The 18,069-nt window shown below is 36.1% G+C and overlaps 1 protein-coding gene across 1 annotated transcript in view; it reads right to left on the reverse strand.

The window, feature by feature from the left end:
* Nucleotides 1-18,069, reverse strand: part of LOC150099861 (pantothenate kinase 3-like) — a 192,492-nt gene that overhangs the window by 28,830 nt on the left and 145,593 nt on the right. The window contains exon 6 of the mRNA XM_090403411.1: nucleotides 15,558-15,734. Within this exon, the coding sequence (XP_090259537.1) occupies nucleotides 15,558-15,734 (177 nt within the window). The remainder of the gene's footprint in view (nucleotides 1-15,557; nucleotides 15,735-18,069) is intronic.

Raw genomic sequence — 18,069 nt, forward strand, 5'->3', positions numbered from 1 at the left:
TATGAAAGATCTCTACAGAGTCTAACTCTCAACAGTTTAAATGTCTCAATCTTATCTCAATGAGGTCTACCTACTCACTAATGAGACCTCAATAAAGGTTGAAACTGGTCTGGGTAGTGACCTTCTCTCATAATGTAGAACAGTAATACCGCTCCTAGGAGCTGCATTTCACATTATGAGTAAATACCAAGAACAGTGATCGGAGCTTGCTCCACCCTTGCTATGAGTTGCCTCAGTGTTGCACTACCAAATGGGTTATGTGTTGCACTATCCAGGTATTTGCTTACGCTTGGACTCGCCGAACTTTATATAATTTCTATATTCGGCATGAAACTCCGAGTTTCTTATTCAGCTATGAAACAATGTGGGATGTAATATCCCTTAACTTAAATATTTAATTATTATTTCTCTGTATAATTCACCTACCAAATCTAAGCTGATCTCATTGTTAGGTATCATTTGCTGTTAATCATGTTGTATCACTTACTTATGTACCACTTATGTTTGGATACAAAATAAAAAAAAAAAGAAAGCAATGCTCCTGACTGTTTGTTCAAATTGAGTCTCAATACATGCATGATTCCTAATTATAAACCAATCCATATCTCAGATGTAGCCCAAGATTTTGGAGAGGCTGATTAGAAATTGCATCCAGAGGTGGGTACAGCACTAGGATTCTGTGTGTGTGGGCAGTATGGGTTTATTCAAGACATCCAGACAGTCACAAGACTCAGCATAAAAGACCCATCTCAGACAACATGGTCTATCATACCATTCCTTAAACTCTTTCACCATACATGGTCTTACTACTATCAGGCAGTGCATGCCACTCTATGCAAAATAGGCCATCCTCTATGCAAAAAAGCTACTTCTCATCATTTCCAGGGATGGTCCCCTTGTCTTACTCCTTCCCCTTGTTCTACGGTATGAAAAATCTCTACAGAGTCAAACTCTCAACAGTTTAAATGTCTCAATCTTATGACCTCTTCATCTTCTATCAATAAAACTCCGCATTCTAATCCTCATAATGTTGTACAGTACTGATTTCATTTTTGGTTATCCATCTGTATACCCTCATCAAGGTTAATTTATTCCCTAAATATCCTGATGACCAGATCTGAGCACAGTAATCCAGAAGATACTTTGAATAGAACCTTATATAATGGAATTACCACTCTGCTGGTCAACATCCTTTTCAGTATAGCAGCATTCCTCTGGGTTACCATCACCACCTTTGCAATATGTTCCTTGTGTGTTAAGGCTCAAGTGATGGTAACCCACCTGTTAGGATGTTAGTCTTTCATACATATATTTCACTTAGTTTTATGTTGCCTTTGTGTTACAAGTCTCATATTGTACTACCTGATGATGTCTCTGTGAGTGACAACATACTGGAAGAAATAAATATTTTTATTCCTTTCTCAGTGCTGTTTCACTTCATGAAGCCTCTAATATGAGACTTGTAACACAAAGGCAACATAAAACTAAGTGAAATATATGTATGAAAGACTAGCATCGTAACACGTGGGGCACCTGTTGGCAACCTAAACTGGGACCTTGATGTATTAGTGTTTCTCACATTTCATGAAGTTTTATGCAACCATATTTATTCAAATCACGCAGATTTTTAAGAGTAGCTACAGATACTAAAACTAGTCGTCTTTCTCTTTTCAATTTACTGTGATGGAGCATGGAGGTCTTTTTCCAATTGGGTGTATGAGTAGTATCTAAAGCATAGTCTGTAAGGCCAGATTGACCACAGTCATTACTGCAGATGTATTTTTTATGTTCTTGACTATTAAATTATTTAAGGAATTTATAACGTATACTGGAATATTAATTAAAAGAAACTTTAATAAATACCTCCTATATTTCGGCAACGTCACATTGCCATCTTCATGGGAACATACAACTATGATGTGTGCACGCAGGCACTACTGTTGAGAAAACTACTGTTGTTCCTAGAGTCCTAAAGGTGCTCCCTAGCAGGCTATATTGGGTTGTCCTGGCTGTTGGGCTGAAGTTCTCAAGATGCAAGCTTCCCAAATTTGGGACAGTCTCATGCACCCAAATTTGTTGAAGTTTGGAAATTTTTTTTAGAGCTAAGGCTGATTCCATGAATAATCTTTCATATTTAAATTTGCTGCAGTGTATTAACGTGGCTTTCTTCCAACGTATTTTGTGGCAGGTATCCAGAGCATGGGCTGTAAGCCCAGAGCGGCTGTACTGGTGAAACCGGATGTAGTCTTTGTGTTCCGAAATCCTGACATTTGCTGTCCTGCCTGTTTGGCCAAAGTAGGACAGTTTACAGCTGCAAGGGACCTGGTATACCCTACGTAGGTGTAGGGGAAATGGTTGGTCTTTGGTAGATAAGGAATGCCAATTTTTTATATGGTTTGTAACAAGAAGTCAGGTCATATTTTTTAAAGATTTTGGTCAACTTTTCGGAGGTGCCCCGAATATAGGGAATGGTGATGGATTTAGTATAATCTTTGTTATGAAGGGGGGGGGGATTAACTGGTTTTAATATTTTTTGGATTTTTGGGGGGTTGTAGCCATTGGCTAAGAAAGTGTTAAGGATGTGGTTTAGTTCAGTGGTTAGGGCATTGTCATCTGAACAGATTAATTTTGCCCTGTTATATAGTGTTTTTATAACCCCATATTGTTGTGAGGGGGAGGGGAATTGCTGGTGAATATATCTGCCTGCATGGGTGGGTTTTCTGTAAATAGAGAAAACCAAAGATCCATCAGGCTGGCGAGGGATTAAAGTGTCTAGGAAAGGGAGACTGTTGTTTTCCTCTTAGATAGAGGGGACAGCCATGAGTTCACCACTCTCCCCACTCCTGGCCAACTTCTTTATGGAGACTTGAAGAGAAAGCCTTAAACTCAGCCCCACAAAAACCCACTGTTTGGCTTTGCTATGTTCATGATGTGTTCGCTATTTGGCCACATGGCTCAGATACACCCCACTCTTTCTTAACACACTTAAACAACCAACCCCAGAATCCACTTCACTTTGGAAAAAGAGATAAACAACAGCCTCCCTTTCCTAGACACTCTAATCACTCACCAGCCTGATGGATCCTTGTTTTCTCTGTTTATAGAAAACCCACCCATACAGGCCGATGCATTCACCAGCAATCCCACCAACCCCCCCCCCCCTCACAACAACATGGGGTTATTAAAACCCTATGTAACTGGGCAAAATTAATCTGTTCAGATGACAATGCTCTAACCACGGAACTATACCACATCCTTAATACTTTCTTAGCCAATGGCTACAACCCCCAAAAAATATTAAAACCAGTAAACCACAACCCCCCTCCCCCATCACAATAAAGATTACACTAAATCAATGACCATTCCCTATATCCAGGGCACCTCTGAAAAAATAACCAAAATCCTAAAAAAATATGACCTGACTTCTTGTTACAAACCATATAAAAAATTGGCATCCCTTATCTGCTTCACCAAAGACCAACCACTTCCCCTAGACCTACCTGGGATATACCAGGTTCCTTGCAGCTGTAAACTGTCCTACTATGGCCAAACAGGCAGGACAGTAAATGTCAGAATTTCGGAACACAAAGACTATATCCGGTTTCACCAGTACAGCCACTCTGGGCTTGCAGACTGGATACCAGCCACAGAATATGTTGGAAGAAAGCCACGTTAATACACCGCAGCAAATTTAAACATGAAAGATTATTCATGGAATAAGCCTCAATTCTAAAAAACTTTTCAAACCTCAACAAATTTGGGTACATGAGATTGTCCCAAATTTGGGAAGCTTGCATCTTGAGAACTTCAGCCCAACAGCCAAGACAACCCAATATAGCCTGCTAGGGGGCACATTTAGGACTCTAAGAACAACAGTAGTTTTCTCCCTTCTGCTTCATTTGCTTTTTGTAGTGCCTGCATGCATGTGTCATAGTTGTATGTTCCCATGAAGATAGCAATGTGACGTTACTGAAATATGGGAGGTATTTATTAAGGTTTCTTTTAATTAATATTCCAGTATACGTTGTAAATTCCTTAAATAATTTAATAGTCATGTGTTACCAATGTAAAAGCCTATCTACAAGAATTTTTATGTTCTTCCATGTGGAAGGTGGCTGTTGTTGCTGTCTGTAGTAGGCCAACTTACAGGAACAGGGAACTCTATATATCCCAGGAGCTGAGAGAGGAGGGAGTTAGTACATTCACGTTAATATCATGGGTGTGCAGTCACAAATACAGAAGCTTTTGAGCCCCTTAAACAGACATGCAGATGGTGCAGCATGTCAAATCCTTAGCATTGGAGTGGTTTTAAATGGCCTAGAGGGCGAGGCTGGATGTGCACTCAGACAACAGCACCTAGAAGTCATCAATAGCTGTGACTGGTTATTGTGTGAAGCAATGCAATTGAACTTGAAAGTTTATTTTTCACTTGGTTAGAGTATAATAAATTTAGTTTAATCCTTTATCCAAGTGTGAGCAAACAAAGTTTGCTCCTGAAAGTATCTTCAGGACTGGGTTAAGGTGGTACAACACCAGGGCAACTCGTTGCAAAGGTGGAGCAAGATACCAACACTCCTATCTCAGTATCTCCTATAATGCAAAACACATCTCCTTGCGGATATGTCTAATGTTATGCATTAAGGGAAGGGCCACAACCCAGACTAGTTTCGACCTTTATTGAGGTCTCTTCAGTGGGAGCCAGGCCCAAGTGGAGATATCAGGCAGAAGCATTAGCAGGTCATCTCTACCTTACCTATAGGAATTGCCAATTGGTGTGCCACCCTTTTTTAATAATTTACTCTGGATTTAGAGAAAGATGTTGAAAGTTTACTTTTCACTTGGTTAGAGTATAATAAATTTAGTTTAATCCTTTATCAAAGTGTGAGCAAACAAAGTTTGCGCCTGAAAGTATCTTCAGGACATTTATTAAAAAAGGGTGGCACACCAATTGGCAATTCCTATAGGTAGAGATGACCTGCTAATGCTTCTGCCTGATATCTCCACTTGGGCCTGGCTCCCACTGAAAAGACCTCAATAAAGGTCGAAACTAGTCTGGGTTGTGGCCCTTCCCTTAATGCATAACATTAGACATATCTGCAAGGAGATGTGTTTTGCATTATTTGCATTATATAGGAGATACTGAGATATGACTGTTGGTAGCTTGCTCCACCTTTGCAACGAGTTGCCCTGGTGTTTTACCACCTTAACCCAGTCCTGAAGATACTTTCAGGCGCAAACTTTGTTTGCTCACACTTGGATAAAGGATTAAACTAAATTTATTATATAATGCAATTGAACGTTATCAATTTGTCATGAGTTATATTGCTGTTTTTGTTTTCTGAGTTTCATCTGTTTTATGTGCTTGAAATGTGAATTGACGTGTTTATGACACCGAGATAGACAAGATTTTAATATATATTTATAACTTTTTTTTTTCCATTTTTACAATAGGAAACAATGTTGATAATGTACTGAATGTCCCTTTTCCTGGAAGAGTTTTCACAGATTGTATGATTATAGTAGAATGAGGTTGGAACCTGTGCATAATAAGTAAAACAAGTTATTTCAGCCTATATCTGAGTTATTTCTTTGGTTCATTCCAGAAGAATAATAATTTCCCAAGTGATTACTTTTTCTGATTTTCTGTGCATATTATATAGCTGTATTTAAAATTCATATCAAAATTCAATTTATCCGTGTCTCACTCTAGTATTTGCCAATGATAATATAATCTTGCCACGTAAACCCTTTGTGCATCTCACATAAACAATGCATGTGAAGCATAGCTATTGTTCATTTGACCTTTATGCTTTCCATATTTAAATTATATTAATTGATAAATCAAAGTATTCAAAGTTATCAGCTTACAAATATACACAAGAAACAAGCTATACTACAATCAGACTGGTTCGTTAAAGACACTGACCAACCGCTACCACAATTGTTGGCCTGACCTCTGGTGAAAAAAAAAAAAAAAAAAAAATATATATATATATATATAAATAAAAAAATTATACATCAACGTTAGAGTCCTATTATTTGTGTTGTCTACTATATACATATATTAACATCATTCCAGCCAGTTGGAGTGGAATGGTTTCTAATACTAGCAGATTGGCTAGAGTCCTGACTTATGTTGAATTTTTCATATTAGGTTGGCTGAATGTGTGCCATCCAGATCCTTGGAATTTTCATACCATCTTTGTTATTGATATTTGGGTGGTTTATCAGGATTTTGCAGGATTCTTTAAATTTTCTTTCGTACCATGTTTTTGTGTGGTGTAAGGAGCAGGTGCTTTTCCAGTTGATTTGGTTAGCGGTTGTGGTAGTGGTTGGTCAGTGTCTTTAACGAACCAGTCTGATTGTAGTATAGCTTGTTTCTTGTGTATATTTGTACGCTCCAGATGATGACCTTGACATAAAGGTCAAAATGTCGAATTGTAAATTTTAGTAATATTAAACTAAAGTTTTTATTCAAACACGGTAGTTGTCTCCATAATTTCCAAAAATGCATTCGGATCACCGTGCAAGCCTAAAAGAAAGGAAAGTTATCAGCTTAATTTTTTAACTTGGGGATACTGTATATTAGGGTTACCAAGTAATTTTATAAGCTTGGTTATTTACTTGTTGTACCATCTTTAGACTTGAACTATGTTTCAGGTGCAAACTTAACTGTTTGCTTACTTGGGATTAGGAGTTAAATAACCAAGCTTATAAAATTACTTGGTAACCCTAATATACAGTATCCCCAAGTTAAAAAATTAATTACATCTATATCTCCTCCAGAGATTTTTATTAAAAATAAAAACACCTTGTAGCAACTTGTATAGGTAAAGTTGATAAGGCTCTGTATTACTAAAACCTTGGTATTTAGGGTCTAGCTACTAACTGAGGAGACCACAAAAAAGGTTGAAACCAGTCTGGGTAGTGACCCCACCCATAATGTATTGCAGTATACATCTTCTAGTGAGATGTGCTTTACATTATGGGAAATACTAAGAATAGTGATCAGACCTTTACCCACCTTTACAATGAGTTGCCCTAGTGTTGTACCATCTTTAGACTTGAACTATGTTTGGTGCAAAACTTAACTGTTTGCTTACTTGGGATTAGGAGTTAAATAACTAAGGTTATAAAATTACTTGGTAACCCTAATGTAATATAACATATATATATATATATATATATATATATATATAATATTACCAAGGTTTTTAATACCAAGGTTTTAGTAATACAGAGCCTTATCAACTTTACCTATACAAGGTGTTTTTATTTTTAATAAGAATCTCTGGAGGAGATATAGATGTAATTAATTTTTTAACTTGGGGATACTGTATATTAGGGTTACCAAGTAATTTTATAAGCTTGGTTATTTAACTCCTAATCCCAAGCAAGCAAACAGTTTGTGCCTGAAACATAGTTCAAGTCTAAAGATGGTACAACACCAGGGCAACTCATTAGTCACTATCTACAAGTAGCCCAGCTATGAAGTTACTTCACATGCAAATTTTGTTTGCTTACGCTTGGATAAAGGATGAAACCAAGAATATAATTTCTTGGTAATTTATACAAGTTAGTTTATATATATATATATATATATATATATATATATATATATATATATATATATCTCAAACAGCCAATCCAAACACTAACTTGTATAAATTAAAGATGCCAAGAAATTATATTCTTGGTTTCATCCTTTATCCAAGCGTAAGCAAACAAAATTTGCATGTGAAGTAACTTCATAGCTGGGCTACTTGTAGATAGTAACTAATGACTTCACATCAATTACCTTAGTATCTCATAATGCAATGCACACTGTAATGTGTATTACCAGCTTATTATGTGACACTCAAATGCCTTTTGTAAATTACAAAACAATGGCAGTATAAGGCTTTCCCTCATAAGCTGCTCTTGTTATTATATTATAAAAGGCAATCAGATTATTGAAACAAGAGCACCCCTTAACAAATCTATGCTGACCTTAAGAAATAACAGTGACATATGCCCAATGTTGTATATGATCTCTCACTAATCAAAATCTTAACAGCTACAGAAGAAATAGAAGACAGTCTGTTATTTAACACCTCCATTATACTGCTACTTATGCAATGCTACTATTTTATCCTCCTTCCACTACTTGTGCATCTTTTCTATAGTCAGGCTTTCATGGAAAAGTGCTAAACTCCATCTGCTCTAAATTAAGTTTCCTATTTTATGCATAATCTTAGTTCGAAGGTTAGTTATCATACATAAATCTTGAATCATATCATGTAATGCATAATTTTTATAACGTAATCTGTTGGTTTTGCATTTCAACTTTCTTGGTTTCCCCCCTAATCACTCACTACAAATCAAAATAAATGGCAGTTATGAAGTCAACTGTTATGTACATATTTTAGGCTAATTTCGATATTATGCAGCAGTTTTGAAGTAGCGATATTTTCCCTACAGTTTATCTTTTGAAACATGTGTAGGTGCATGCGTCAAAATGAAATTTTATTTCCAAAATTTTCATAACAGAATTAATTCCCCTTTAATGGCTAACTCCCCCCTCCCAAAATTATCACCACATGCACACACACACACACACAAATACTGCTAGATAACATGTGCACACTTTCTTTTTGTTTGATTTCGTTATTTTTCCAAAGTAATTGTACTGTTGCAGTTTTAAGCAAAAGACAAAGGTGTAGAATCTCTGATAAAATATCATTGGATATAAATTAAAAAGACTCGCAATCGGAAACCCCGAATAATGCAGTTTAACACCATTTGTTGTTCATAAAAACAAATAAAAAAATCGTTCCTAAAATTGAAATGTGTGACCCATATAATCTTATTTTGCAAGGAAAGGAAGCAAAATGTCATATTTATTTCAATAAATGTTATTTAAAAAACATAAATATTTGACATAATATTTCCAATGCAAACAAAACATTTTGATTATTTATTTTCACACATGTGAAATTCGTTTTTATTTGGGAAGAGACACAATAAGTAAATTGTGCAGCAAAAAAGGGTCAATCCAACAGTGCATATAACTACAATAATCCGTTAACGGTGGGGCAGGGGGTTGCATTTTAACAGATAGAATGCTGATGAAGTTTCATCAGCATTCTGCCTTTTTATTAGGTCAAAGGGATTTTGAGTATATTTGCAAACAGATATGTTCAACATAACTTAGCCAGTTTTGTTGTAAAAAGTGCTGCATTTGAAGAAATATTAGCGGCATAATAATAAAATAGCAAAATTAATAATGCTTCAGAATAACCAAAACTCAGTTCTGTCTGATCTCTTGCAAGAAAAAAAAAAAGCTCACATCCCTCCCCCTTACCTTCAGTAATACTGCGATATCCAATCACGATCAGATTTCTCTTCTTGGACTGACCTATATACCTCCAATCTTTCCTGGCACAACCATATTTCAACTATAGCTTCCACAGCCGCCAAAAAACTAGGTGTACTTTTTCGCACAAGACACTACTTCATACCTTCACAGTTTCTAACTCTCTACAAAGCCCAAATCTGCCCAGCATGGAATATTGCTTCCATATTTGGGGCAGAGCACCAAAGTCTTCTCTAAGATTGCTTGATTCTATCCAGAAGAGGGCAATCCAGTTTAATTAATGATCCCTCTCTCACAGACATTCAGTTTCTGCTTGGTGTCTCTTCTACAGATAGTTTTATGGACAGTGCTCTGCTCAATTGGCCACTATTATTTCCCCACTCTCCTCCAAATTCATTAAAAAGAGCCACTGCTAAAAAGCACCCTTTTGCAGTCCATCTTGAAACTCACTAAACCAATTTCACTGCCTCCTCCTTCATCCCATCTACTCTTCCTTTGAAACAGTCTCCCTACCACTCTGCCTTCCCCAAAGATTACAATTCTCAGCTGTTCAAGCAAAATGTGAACAGATTCCTCCTTTCTTCTATTCCTCTTTCCCCCACACAGCATTAATATACTATTGGTCTTGTGGCCTTTCATGTGTGGACCATATATAAATTAGTTGCAGGAATTTTTTTTTTTTTCCTAAATCTTTAACAGGATTAAAGATTTTTCAGAAGACCCAGTTGAACATTCAAATGAGCAGACTGCTGTTGAATACAGTATCCAGTAAAAGTAGGTTTTCAATAGCATGGAAGTAATTAGGAAAGCTAGTTTGTTTACTTTTTCCATCATGAAATTAATTTGTGGATGCAAATTGTTTATGCATGCTAGAAATGCAGGTAATGTATCTTTATTGTGAAGGAAGATTGCAAAGACATCTAATGTAAAAGTTGGTGAGAGTGAACTCCCCATAGCAGTCCCTTCAAATCAAATAATTTGACTATATCCAATGGAAAAGCTTGTGACAGCAAGATAGCAAATGAAGGGAATCTTCCAGATGCATGTTAGTGAATATGGATTCAATATTGAAGCTGACCATTAAATCATTAGGTTGAAGGGAAAGATTTCTCGTTTGTCGAGGAAATCTGAAGTTTTTTTTTTTTTTTAATGAAAGAAGGTACCAACATGAATCTTTAATAGAAGTGGTGCTAAAAACAGCTATGTGATATGTAGGAGAATATATACAATCCACAAGGAAGACTTTCCTTGTGGATTTTGGTAAACTGTAGAAGCATGGAGTTCTGGCAAAATAAGTTTTGTTTGTCTATAGTATCTATAGTCATTTAATATAGTAATGAAATCAAGGCTGGTGATTTCATCTAATAGTAAATTTAATTTTCTGGATTGGCTATTGGTGGGATTGTCAATTTCTTGATAAGTGAATCTTTCACAAAACAAGACATTTTCCTTTTGTATTCTGTGGAGTCCATAACCACAGTAGCTTTCCCTTTGTCTGCTTCTGTAATAATGAGATGATTGTGCAGAGCTTTAATTTCTGCTAAAGTAATGTTTGAAGGAGGAAGTTTGGCTTTCAGTAATACAGAAGAGACCTCCATCTGGAAGTTCCTTCTGTATTACTGAAAGTGACTCTCTGGAGAGAGTGGATATATTATGTTCAGTATTATTATTATTATTATTATTCAGGCCTCCATGGAGTCAAAAGACTCATCGTGGGAGGTCCTTCCTAAGAAACACAAAGTCTATCAAGACTCATTGAGGGGAGGTCCCCCCCTAAGAAACACAAAGTCTATCATACCACTCCTTAAACTCAGTGACCGTTCTCGCCCTCACCACTCTATCAGGCAATGCATTCCACGGCTCAACCACCCTCCATGCAAAGAAACCACTCCTCACCCTCTTGCTCACAGTTTCCTTTCGTAACTTCCAGGGATGGCCTCTTGTCATCACTCCTTCCCGCTGTTCAACCAAGTGAAAGAACTCCCCAGTAGCTGCCTCTCAACAGTTTAAAAGTCTCAATCATATCACCTCTCCTTCTTCTATCCACCAAACTCTGCAGTCCACATTCCCTCAGCCGATCCTCATAGCTATCATTGTACAGTCCTGAAACCATCTTTGTCATCCGTCTTTGTATCCTTTCCAGAGTTAATTTATCCCCTTCAAATCCTGGGGACCAAATCTGAGAACAGTAGTCCAAGTGTGGTCTGATCAGGGTCTTATACAACGGAATGATAACTGTTTTATCTCTGCAGGTCAGTGTCCTTCTGATTATTGCAGAAATCCTCTGTGTTACCTTTGCCACCTTTGCAATATGTCCCCTAAATTTCAGGTTTCTATCAATCATCAACCCCAGATCTCTTGTCTCCCCTACTTCCTCCAGTATAACTCCTCCCATAGAGTATGCAGTGTCCCATCGATGTTTCCCAAACCTCGAGACCTTACATTTTGCTGCATTAAACCAAAACTCCCATTCATTTGCCCATCTATCTAGCTTATTCAAATCCTCTTGTAGGGCTGTCGCATCTGCACTATTACTAATAATCCTTCCCAGCTTCGCATCATCTGCAAACAACTGAATATCCCCTTGCAATCCACTGACAATGTCATTGATATAAAGGTTAAACAATATAGGTCCTAGTACTGAGCCCTGTGGGACCCCCACTTGAAACTGCCCCACCATACACAACTCTCTGATACCTATCAGACAGCCAATCCTGTATTATAGAGGAAATCTAATTAAGATATTTTCTTCAGAACTATAGCAAATTCATGTCCTTTTGATAGAATAAAATTTTCATTTTAAGTTAAAGGGCATCCTGAGATGTTTACTATCCAGTTATCTGGTACAGTGAGAGATGGACTTTGTTCTGACAAGAACTTTGAATTTCCAATCTAAACATCACTTATGTTTGCTAAAGAGCAGAAAGAGCAATTTTAACCATTAAAACTACATGTGATAGTAGAGGATCTACAACTGAGGTATATTACCTCAGTATATCTTTATCATGAAGATCAGTGATGTGACATTAATTGCAAGATCATGCTTTGCAGATCATGCAATTAATGTCATTACGGACAAGCAATAAACTTGTGTTCAGATAGATATAATGTGCTCTTGAAGATTTGATAATTCCATTCTATTTATCGAAACCTTCCTTTACTGGCGCTATATTCAATAGCAATTTATTCATTATCCTTCTGGGAAGACTGGAATTATAAAAACTCTGTTAAATTGTGCTCATATTACATGCTGTAACCCTCAACAGCTACAGCAAGAACTTCTGGACATCAAACAGTATATGGTTTCTCAAAATGGACTATGCATTTTTTGATCATATAAGCTGATCTCAAATAACAATGAAACAGTATGAAGGGTTCTTATCCCATACATTTCTGGTATCTCAGGACCAATCTCTAGAATCCTTAAAAAGTATAATCTAGTGGATACATTAATTCCTTTCAACAAACTATTATGGTTCTTATGTTTTAAAGATAATGATCCTATCTGTCTCTTCCTGGCACATATCCAGTTTAGTGTGACTGTCACCTTTCTTTCTTTGTACAAAAAGGACGTTCACTGGAAGACAGTGCAAGAACACCAATCTTACATCATCAATAAGAAATCCGCTCAACATGAATAGCGAGAGGCAGTCATTCTGACTGCCTTTTGCTAATCACACAATATTAACATTTTTTAAAAAATAATGTTTCTTCTGTTACCAATTTGTATTGTTCTATATATAATATCACATTATTATTTTAAATAATCCATTGTTCATGTTTTATTTTGTATTTGTATTCAAACTGCCTGATGCCACTGATGATAACTTCTAATTTTCAGGCTGAAATATTTGGTTCTGAAAAATTATTCACTCTTTTTCCTTAGGTTATAATGTTAATTTGTTAAACCTTATGGCACAAGTATTGCTAAAACAACAATTATATTCACATATGCATACATGTATGCAATTTGAAAATAGTAAGCAAATTTGTAATACCAGCAAAATCATTTGATATTTTTCTAGTATCTGATATCATTTAATCAACTGGCTCAGACTAAATGTGTATGTTTATATGTTAGAAAACTTGAATAACAATGGATAAACATTTCTGTCATTTAATTTTATATTACCAACAGCTCACCTGCCATATTTGAATTTTAATATTTTCTGTGGACCATCATATTTTTTTCTGCCAAGCCACACAAAATCACACTTGGGGGAAAGCACTGGTTTAGTAAATTTAAGTCTCAGACTTAATTAAACAGAATTCATTTTGTTCAGTAAGACAACATTTGTTAGCAATGTTGTATCCCGAGAGTTCAAAGAATAAATAGGGTAGGAGTCAAATGAATGTGTAATCTTATAATACAAGAGATTTCTAAGAAAAACAATGATGTAGAAGGAATACCATGTGCATGAGGATGTCCATTATGAAAATTATAAGCAGCAAGCCAGAAGAATCACAACTGTTGTACAGAAAGCTAAGTCTGAATATGAAAAGAAACCGGCAAGACAACTCCAAAGAATTCTATTGTTATGCTGCAAGTAAAAGAAAGAATGAATATGAAAGAATAACTCTCATGAATGCAGATGGTGTGAGGGTGATAGATGCAGAAGAGGTGGTTCAATTAATGAGTGCCCATTTTGCTAAAAGCTATCAAAGCTGGTATATGCAACATTGAGTTCACTGATACCGCTTCACTGGATGAAGAAATTCAGGTGTACGAGGAGGAGGTATTAGAGCTGTTGTACAAACTGAATAAGAATTCTGCAATAGGAACTGATGGGGTATCATCATGGATGCTAAAAGAGTGTTCAGCTGAACTGGCTATTCCCTTGACCAGGCTATATAATTTTTGAGTCTCAGAACAGGGAAGATTCCACAGGAGTGGGAAAAAATGTGGTAATCCCATTGCACAAGGGTGGTGCAAACACCAGTGTATCCAACTATCAACCAATCAGTATCTCAGGAGTGGTGGTGAAGATTTTGGAAAAGTTGATTAGGGCTCGCATTAAGAAATGGGTTGACAGAGAATCTCTACTTTGCAATGAATAGCATTTGTTTACTAAGGGAAGGTCATGTTTTAGCAACTTGCTCACATTCTATAATAATCTTACCACTGAGTTAAACAAGTGGAATGGATACATTATGATACTTTTGGATTTTGCTAATGCTTTCAACAGAATACAGCATGGAAGACTGTTGCATAAACTAGAGCTATACACAGAGAATATGGAATTGAATTATAAACTATTGACATGGATAAGAGGATGGCTGACTGACAGATATCAAAAAGTAGTATATGGGAGATGCGAGTCTCCAAGATTTAAGGTAACCATTGGTATACCACAAGGATTATCCTTGGTCCACTGTTATTCAATCTGTACATTAATGACATTGGAAAGGATTTGACAGGTGACATACAGCTATTTGTTGATGATGCAGAGATAAGGAGTAATTAGTAATGTGGCTGATAGCAGCACTTGCATAATGATTTGAACAGACTAGATTTGCAGGCATGGGAAAATGGATGTCAGTAAATGTCAAGTCATGCAATTTGGTGTGATTAGATATTGGAATGGATTGCCATTGGATGTTGTGTGTACAAGCAACATGAATGAATTCAAGAACAAGTATGATAGCTGGTGCATGTAGCATGTGGCCTCTCTTGAGTCCCTCTTAACCACACTGGAAACAGATGGTTCATCTATTAATACCAGTCTTGCAGTAAAGAGCAAGTGCTGGAAGATTAAAATAGAGAATCTATTATAACACCAGTGTATGAAAGTCTAGGTATAATATCATACATTTTTTTTTCATATAACATCCAGATACAGTGGGTAAAAAGAAATATTTTTTATGATCTTTTAGTTCTCTTTAATTCCTTCTCTATTTAGTTCTCTTTTAGTGTGCCAAATATCATTGACACACCAAAAGTTGCAGACTGGCTTTTGCTGAAACCATGTCATAAAAATTTTACAAGCCATGCAACAATAATGAGGTGCCCACTTTTTTTATCGTGTTTTACTGACTAACACATGTAAACAAACATCACTTCAATGAATTTCATTTATTAAAGAAATATTTTGTATTTAGTAATGTAATGCAGAAGTATGTAAAAAATTTTAAATAACTGCCTATCTTATTCCTTGAAAGTCAAAATGATAACTGTATTAAAAGATGCATGCACAAGACTTACCTACTTGCTACAGTGTTTCCTCTGAGATTAAATTTCAGATAATCACCACCATAAATATCTTTGACTAACTTATCAACTTTTGTGCTATCACCTTTCTCAGCTAATGCAATAGCTTCTTCAAATGTTTCACATCCAGTTAGAAGACAACAGAGTCCCAGAAATGTTCCTCCTCCTAAACTAAAAATGAATTCCAGTTATAAAGAAACTATTTTTACTGTTATTTTTGGACTTAGTTATTATTATTATTATTATTGGAATTAGTTATAAAGAAACTAATTCCAATAATAATCACAGCATAAAATGAATTGCTACCTTAACCAAAGTTGAGCACATTATTATTATTATTAATGTGCTCGATTTGGATAAGTCAAGTCTGATTAATTAAGCAGATAGGATTCTTATTATTAACACCAGAACTCCATGGAGTCAAAATACTCATCGTGGGAGGTACACGCTATCACACTCAAATTTCAAACTGTGCATTAAACTCATTTAATTTAACACTTTTAGGCAATGCATTCTGCTTCTCACTCCTTTGCTCACACTGTCCCTGTAATTTCCAGGGATTGTCTCTTACCCTACCCACCTCTCCTATTTTATGAAAAATTTCTTCCATATTAACCTGGTAGTAACCACTGACATATGTCTCAACATCTCTCCTATTCAAATTACATTCCCCCAATCTATCTTCATACCCCATATTCCAAATACCAGTTACCACTTTAGTGAATCTTCTCTGGATCCTTTATAATATATTCTCATCACCATGAAAACCATTGGAAAGAAAGGGGGGGGGAGAGGAATCCAGGTCATTCCAATCCAGCTTTTTTGTATATTTTTATATATACAAAAAAGCTGGATTGGAATTTTTTATATTTTTTTCTTTTCTACAAGAAATAACCAGAATAAATGATGGTGAATAATTCAGTCATGTCAGAGGGGAAATGTGGCTTAACACATTCGCTGCCAACTACGAGTATACTCGTAGTCGGTAAACCAGCTACGAGTATACTCGTATGATGCTTACCGCCAGCAATGAGATTACTGTACTGACCTTGAAGAAGTGAAAATGCTTGGCTTGTGGAGCTAGCATCAAAACTGTGTATTCTCATAGATAGTATATGCTCTTCACAAGCCAACTACAAGTATACTCGTATGACGCTTACCGCCGGCAACGAGATTACCGTACTGACCTTGAAGAAGTGAAATTGCTTGACGTACGAGAACAGACTATGCTGAAGTAACGTGGCAGCGAACGTGTTAATAAGGTCATGGGTCTCTGCCAAAGGTGCACTGGTGAACAGTGAAGTAATGTCGAGGCCAACCATGATGTCAGAATCTGTCAGGATTCTGACATGTCAGGGTTAAATTTTTTTTTATTAATGTTTTAAAGTGCAAATAATTTTTAATAAAAGAAGCAGAGTGGCTTATAGGGGAGGGAAAGTGACCTGGATATGTGATTGTTAAGTAAGTGGCAACTATTGGAGGATGAGGATTAGTAAGTTTGTGAATTTTGGGAACACCATATATCCTGGTTGCTTTCAGTGGCGGCCTATACATAAGTACTACGACACTGCAGCACCCCCAAGGAAAAAAATGAAAAATTTTAATTTTGTTTGTGTTTACAAATAATAACAATGCTTACAACATTATATAAATGCAATACAACATGTTAAAGGTTACAGCTTATGTTTCGACATTTATTGAATAGTTAATAATTGGAATTGTTCGATTAACGCTTTAGATTACGAAACAAATACACTGCAATCTAATGCAGTGTTGGAATTATCAAATTCGACCAATTGCAGCCAGTCTCGCCGAAATTCGTTTGCGCTTGTGATTGCACGTTACAAGTCATTCCGACACTGCTTGGTTAGGCAGCGTATCGTATGCTTCCGTGCATTATTTCTGTGAGATACAAAACTTTTATTATTGGTGCGTGGTGAGGGTGAACTATTTTTTGCAAATCTTATTTTATTCTGTTAAAATAACATATAATTATTTATTTATGATAGATACAAGGCTAAATTATGACGAATGTCACTGTTGAAAATATGAAAAGAATTATATTTTTTTCAATTATCGTTACACGAAACAAATACACTGCGATCTAATGCGGTGTGATTATTGCATTTAGCGAAATGCAGCCAGGCTCGCCGATAGTTGTTTGTGCTTGTGATTGCACGTTACAAGGGCATTCCGACACTGCTTGGTTGGGCAGTGTATCATATGCTTCTGCATTATTTTTGTGAGATACGAAACTTTTATTATTGGTGTTTGTTTGTGGTGAGGGTGAAATAATTTTAATAAAGCAATTTTTTAATATGTAAATTTATTTATTAATAAATTGGTTACTGATTAGGAAACAATAATTTTTTAGTTTTTTATTTTGTATATGCAGCACCCCCACTTAAAATTTTCACCGGCTGCCGCTGGTTGGTTTTTCACATGATGAAATAATAAAAAAGTTTACAAACAGCTGAATGGGATTGCGATGGGTCCCCCGCCCTCA

The sequence above is a fragment of the Typopeltis vanoorti genome, chromosome 14 (genome assembly GCF_054136105.1).
Source record: "Typopeltis vanoorti isolate ZY-2024b chromosome 14, IOZ_Tvanoo_1.0, whole genome shotgun sequence".
Classification (NCBI taxonomy): domain Eukaryota; kingdom Metazoa; phylum Arthropoda; class Arachnida; order Uropygi; family Thelyphonidae; genus Typopeltis; species Typopeltis vanoorti.